Here is a 6,260-nt window from a genome sequence, read left to right on the forward strand (position 1 = left end):
GAGTAAAGTTACTGACTGCGGCCTAACTGTTATAAAGTGTGACACAGTCTCAGTTATAATATTCAGTCCAGCTCACTACTTGTTTCATTATCATCCAGTACATGTAGCTGTGCTGACATTGCTGAGCCTCCGGTGAAAGATACACAGATAGTAAAGATAGTTACTGAAAGCAGCAGACGAGCTAACGCTGTAGCACGTCGGCTAAATGCAGTAAATGTACCATGATCATGTAACGAGCATGGATTAGTTCAACCTGCAGCTGATAAAACTATTACTGTAACTTTGCAGTGGGAATTTACCTGAGTTTCCAGCTCTGTCTGTTCTCCCTGCCTGTCTATAGCTGTCACTCTCCCTTTTTTCGCGAGGATTGTGCCGCTGTGCGGCTTGCTGAGCTGAATGAAGTAACGTTACGGAGCCGTTGTTGATCCGCCTCTGAGACGGAAACGTTGAAATAACAGTATGACAGTGGTAGTGTTTTGGATTATGCTCGCTCATGACTTCAAGCGAGCACGAGTACGAGAACATGCCTGGTTGCAATCTTAGAACCGCACCGCTAGTGGCCGCTGGAAACTACATAATGCCCCTTTAAGAAGGCCAGCTCAGCATCTGTCTTACAGCCTTTTATTTTTGAAGCTCTTTCCTACATCAGGCAGCCTCTTGCTTAGTCATTGTTTTCTCTTAGCGTCCTCTTTGGTCTCTTCGCCTCTGCCATTAGCCAACATTATGTCCAAAAAATCTACTGAGACCTGTTGCTTGCTCACCCGGGTTTGCTAACACAGGCAATCATAAGCAAGCGCAACAACACACGACACAGCAAGCAGCTAATAAGTTATTATTGACCAGTCCAACAGCCAGAAGGCCAGCTCGGCATCTGTCTTGCATCCTTTCAGCTCTTTTAGCTCACACCAATGAGTCAAAGCCTGTCCGATATTTACTCTTGTCCAGTCTCTTGCTCGGTCACTCTGTCATTTACTCTTCCTCGGTTCCTCTGACGTCTTCTTTGGTCTCTTCGTAGCCTCTCGAATAATATCCATACTGACGATACCGAGCTAGCTTCTTCTAAAGAACTTACATTGTACTTACCAATGTACATGTAAAGTATCAACACATCATTGTACCTTGTACAAAATGACAAACTGGCCCTCATTACCAGTGAGGAGGCACATACATTGGCTCACTTTTATTTACAAGTCTATGTTGTATATGTTCCCCTCTTATCTTTGCACTTACATATCACGCAACATCAGTTCCTATAATTTGCATTCTGGTAACTTGTATTTGTAATCTGTACCTACGGTCTGTACAGAGCTCGGTAAGAAGGCCTTTAGTTATGCTGCCCCATCCACCTGGAACACATTGCAGACTGATTTGCAGTTGTGAAATCTGATCTTGATTTGGTGAATTTAAACACTGCATGAAAGACTTGGAAGTAGACGGTATAAATTGTTGTCACTGCTTTTAAAATAACTAAATCCTTTAAACTTAAGGTATGTATAAATTGCACTTTGTATAAAATGTCGTTTGTTTATGTATTGTAAGGGTCTTGTTAATTGTTCTTTGTTGTTGTGTGTGTGCTCGTGTTCATATTTGTCACTGTGCTTTGTCAATATGCTGCTATTTTGGCCAGGTCTCTCTTGGAAAAGGGGTTTTAAATCTCAATGATATCATCTGGTTAAATAAAGGTTAAATAAATAAAAACATACTTTTTGCTTCTTCTTATAGCTTGCTTGCTGAAGAATCGTGTTGATGCTGTAAAGCATTACAGAAAAGTGATTCCAATACAAATAGTGCAGTAGGGGCACTGAGCCGAAGTGGCAATGACATTGACACCCTATGACAAGTCAGTGTACCATCAAAATGATTTTAAAGCTGTTATTTTAAGATAAAATACTACATATTGTTGCGTATACCAACGTCTTCACCTCTGTGACCGAGACTAACCTTCTCAGAACAACCCTTCAAAGTTTTAGATAACAACATCCGTCGACGTCACTTCCGTTCACTGACTGTCAAACATGGCGCTGCTCCTAAGGTCAGTACATCTGTGCTACATCAGTTTTGGGCTCGGGGAAAGCTCTTTGTGTCGTTTATCGGGGTGTTTATGTCAAACAGTCATATTTACAGCATATTAACGTAACAGCCGATGACTCTGCCCGAGTGTGACTTTTTATCTTGGTTCATTATCCTTATATAGCGTCAATATGGCGCGACACAGCGCTAGCTAGCGGGCTAACTCTTGGTGTTTTTGAAAGCTAGCAGAGAGTGGACTTTGGCTGTCTGAGTATAATTAATGGCTGAAGTTGTTATTTTGCTGCCTTCATATTGGCGTTGGAAGGCACAAACGTAATTAGCTGTTGATACGATAACGATATGCTTCCTAAATCGGAGTGTTTGCTCAGGTTTAGCTTGGAGCAAACTGGAAGTTAGTTAATTGCTACACTGTCTTTCATGCCTTTACCAGCAGAGTATTAACCAAGTAGAAAGTCAAGTGTGTGAACTTTGCCTTTCATTGACATTAGGAGGCTGTTGCAGGAGAGCACAGCAACACTCGGCTAATCAAAACAATGTTTGTCACTGCCCGGACAAGTTGGTTTATTCCTTCTTTCTCAGGGTGGAGATTTATTTAAACATATTCTCTATCAGACTGTATTGCTCTATACTGGAGTTTTTTGTAGTCACTTTTTGAGTTGTAACTGCTTGGTATCGTAAAGCTGAAGGCTTTCCCCCAGTGTTGACCTGTACATCTGTTTTGAGTAGCATAAGAATAGTATGTAGAATAGGTGTTATTGAAATCATGCTGTCAGAAATATGATCTCATTTTCTTTGTAATGTTGGTGTACACAGCATAATTTATACCATTATTCACAGTATTAAAAATGTGTTCATTAATAGATGAAAGAACAGCCCTTTTATTAAAAAAAGTTCCATATGTAAGTGGATATGTACTGGAGACTGTATATTTGCTTTTTTTTCTCCTTTATTTGACTCTAGACACAACATCCCAGATAGTAAGTACGGACTTAATTCTAACACTTCTTTCTTATATTTAGGACGTTTGCCCGCCAGGGTGTCTGTGTCGCCAGACCACACTACAGTGTCCTCTACAGACAGTGAGTTGTGTGTGTGTGTGTGTACTTGTAAGAGAGAGAAAGAGGGCTGCAACAAATCATAGCATTGATGCAGAGTTAAAACCTAAGTACTTTAAACTTCTGTACTGAAAATTATTTTTCCTCTCATCTACAGTGCTGCTCCCATGGGAACCACAGCTAAGGACGAGATGAACAAGTTTTGGTCCAAAAATGCCAGACTAAACAGACCAATGTCTCCTCATATCACCATCTACAAGTATGTGCATTATGTCACGTGCAGTACAGAGTATCGCCTGTTTTTTTCTTAAAGGGTGGAGATGACTCAGTTGTTCTCCATTTATGTTTTGTAATTTCAGTTTAATATTTTCCAGTGCACTTAAAATCCCCTGCAGCAGATTATCCAAGTTGAAAATGTCACTGTTAAAGTCAATTTTCAGATCATACAGCCTTTTCATTCATTTTATGTTTGTAAAACAGCAGGACAAGCCACCATTACCAGAGATTTTTATGCTTTTGGATACATTTAGTGCAATGATGTACTGCTAGGCAGTTATGAGAATCCTACAACCTGCAGTAAAGATAACTGTTTTATTGAGTATGTGCCTTGGAATTTCTCACTACCTCTCCTTTCTGGTTCATTAAAAAAACCCTTCTCTATTATCTGGGATAATTGTTATTGTTAGTCTGTGTCTATGCCGTTTTGTCTCTGATAGTTGGACTCCTAACCACGGATTGTTTCTGACACCGGTGATCTAGTGATTTAACACTCTTTCACTTGTTTAAAGTTAGCTTTGTAAGAACATAAGCTTACAGCTGTACATGCAAACATTGGAAACTGTAGGTGAAAGTGTCATTTGAAATAAAATCAAATAAAAATCTACCATGGCTTGCAGCTTTACCTTGTAAGTCTCAACCACTTTGAGTTAGCATTGCTGCCTGTAGCTGACAAAAGTCCCTTTTGTTTGTGTCTGTACTATGCCACTGTCATCTGCTACTTGCTGATGACAACCTGAGCCCAACCAGAAACAAAACAGTGACTCAGTCAGTCAGTGAAGGCTCGTTGCATTGAATTATACATATATCTGCTATTGTTGTAAATGTGTTTCATAATTTTTTGTGTTTCAGGTGGTCTGTTCCCATGGCGATGTCCATCACATTCAGAGGAACTGGAGTGGGGCTCAGTGGAGGTACACATCTCTTTTCTTTATTATCCATGATTAAAGTTATAGATACGCTAGTGAATATTTTTTCAACTAGTTAGTCTCATCCTTTAAAATACCTAAATTATCCCACATAGAAACAAAAGTCTTTTCTGTTGTTATTCTCGTATCTAAGTGAAGCTGCAAGTGCCACTGTCAGCTTTTGATTGACCCTGAAAATCTCTTCAGGGCATTTCAGTTCATCACTATTGATTTCTGCTAAGAGCATTTACTGGCATTACAAAACAAAAGTTGTTCAATACAATTCCGCCCTTTGCATGTGAAAACCAAGTCTACTACTGGACCGCTAACAACATTTAGTCATTTACCTGGTGTAGAGGTTGAGCCTGTGTTACTGTGACATCGGATATCAGTACTGTTGACCTTGATGTACGATGCTGTATAAGCTGGGTCCAATTTTCTTTATATGGTAATTAGTTCAATAAAGGTCAGCACCCTCAACTGCCAGTTTAAAAACAGTCTTTCACAATGTCTCATTTTCCTAACAAAACATTGCATGTGCTGAGTCACTGTGTCTCAAATCAACTTTCTGGCTACCTTGCTAAGGGACCTTAAACTAAAAATATCACCTGCTGAGAGTAATTTTTAAAAGCCATATTGATTAATATAACATTTTCATTGTAATGTTTAGATAGCTTTAGTTAATCTGATGTTAAGGAGAGTTTCTTCTACCATTAGACCTGTTATTAGGCCTTCATCCAAACGGCACAGAAAGAGAAGGCAGCCACTGAGGAGCCTGTTGATACTGGCCCATTTTTCATTGCACATAAAAAATGACTGTCCATTGGGTTCTAATGGTACAGTAACTTTTGTAGACTAACCCAGCAACCACAAATGATAGTAGCATGTTGATCCGTGATTTCTGACTTGTTGCTTTCTCTCATGCTTGCACAGCTAACGCCCATTCACATACACGCATTATCCAGTCTCTGGTCTCATTACTTCTGTCTGTGTCTAGCTGTCTCAGCCTTTGCCGTGGCTGCGTTGGTATTACCGGAAAGTTACCCCTACTACCTGGACTTGATCCACTCGCTGTCCATCGGCCCCTTTCTCATTGGATTGGCCAAGTTCGGCATCGCCTTTCCGTTATCTTACCACACCTTTAACGGCATCCGTCACTTGGTAAGACTTACTAATTTGATTCATAGGCGTAGCAAATGTTTGTCTTTTTCCCCTCATGTTAGAGTATGCATGAGATTCTTTGGGTTGTTGCCATTACCAGCTTAAGCTGAGGAGTCCAGACACTAAAACTGCATAGAGACAGATCTCTATGCAGTTTGTTACATATTTTTATTTTGTCTTGATTGCTAATTTCACCAGTTTCATGGAACATGTTATTATATCTGGCAAGATTTATAAGCTGATGGTGTTTCTTATGCCAAATATTTTTCTCTGTTTTCTCTTATTTGTTTCCTATTATTTAAATCAGAGTTGGGACCTTGGCAAGGGCTTCCGAATCCCAGAACTCTACCGCACCGGCTACACAGTTATTGGTCTGTCCATCATCACCTCCATAGCCCTGCTTTTGAAATGAGAGGAGGGAGTCAAAAGGGATGTGGACTGGATTCACTGTTTGGTTTTTGTGTGTACGTTCTGTCTTGGCCTACAACAGGCCCCATTTCATCAAAGTATTAAATAAAGGATTATATTATGCTGTACGCAGAAAAGGTGTTGTGATGTTTTGTCCCTTGGAATTAATTATACTCTGGAAAGCTTTGGGGTCATCAAATGCAGCAAGAGTGCAAAGTGCATGTAAACGTGACCCAGTTTATTTCACACTTGTTCTCAGTGTGAACAACAACCAGCGGGCAAAATTAGATGTGTCCTACATGTTATATCCTTATGTAATTTGTCTAATAGCGCTGTGACGTCAAATTCATTAATCACTTATCTTTGCCCTAAGTACTGCTCAGTCACTGCCAGCCCAACCAGTGTGCCAGTGTTGTCTCTG

General features: G+C 40.1%; 1 protein-coding gene across 2 annotated transcripts; it reads left to right on the forward strand.

Annotated features, from left to right (window-relative positions):
- Positions 1-1,971: 1,971 nt before the first annotated feature.
- sdhc (succinate dehydrogenase complex, subunit C, integral membrane protein) lies at positions 1,972-5,976 on the forward strand. Of its 2 annotated transcripts, none has more exons than XM_038717391.1 (6): positions 1,972-2,032; positions 3,051-3,110; positions 3,244-3,345; positions 4,215-4,276; positions 5,268-5,431; positions 5,739-5,976. In XM_038717391.1, the coding sequence occupies exons 1-6, from the start codon at positions 2,016-2,018 to the stop codon at positions 5,841-5,843; spliced, it is 510 nt and encodes a 169-aa protein (XP_038573319.1). In that variant the 5' UTR covers positions 1,972-2,015; the 3' UTR covers positions 5,844-5,976. The 2 variants fall into 2 exon arrangements, with proteins under 2 accessions (XP_038573319.1, XP_038573318.1); XM_038717390.1 differs by lacking the exon at positions 1,972-2,032 and adding an exon at positions 2,550-2,611.
- Positions 5,977-6,260: the final 284 nt, after the last annotated feature.

The sequence above is a fragment of the Micropterus salmoides genome, unplaced genomic scaffold (assembly GCF_014851395.1).
Source record: "Micropterus salmoides isolate LMB-PRFRI ecotype aquatic unplaced genomic scaffold, ASM1485139v1 Ms_hic_scaffold_14, whole genome shotgun sequence".
NCBI classification, from domain to species: Eukaryota; Metazoa; Chordata; class Actinopteri; order Centrarchiformes; family Centrarchidae; genus Micropterus; species Micropterus salmoides.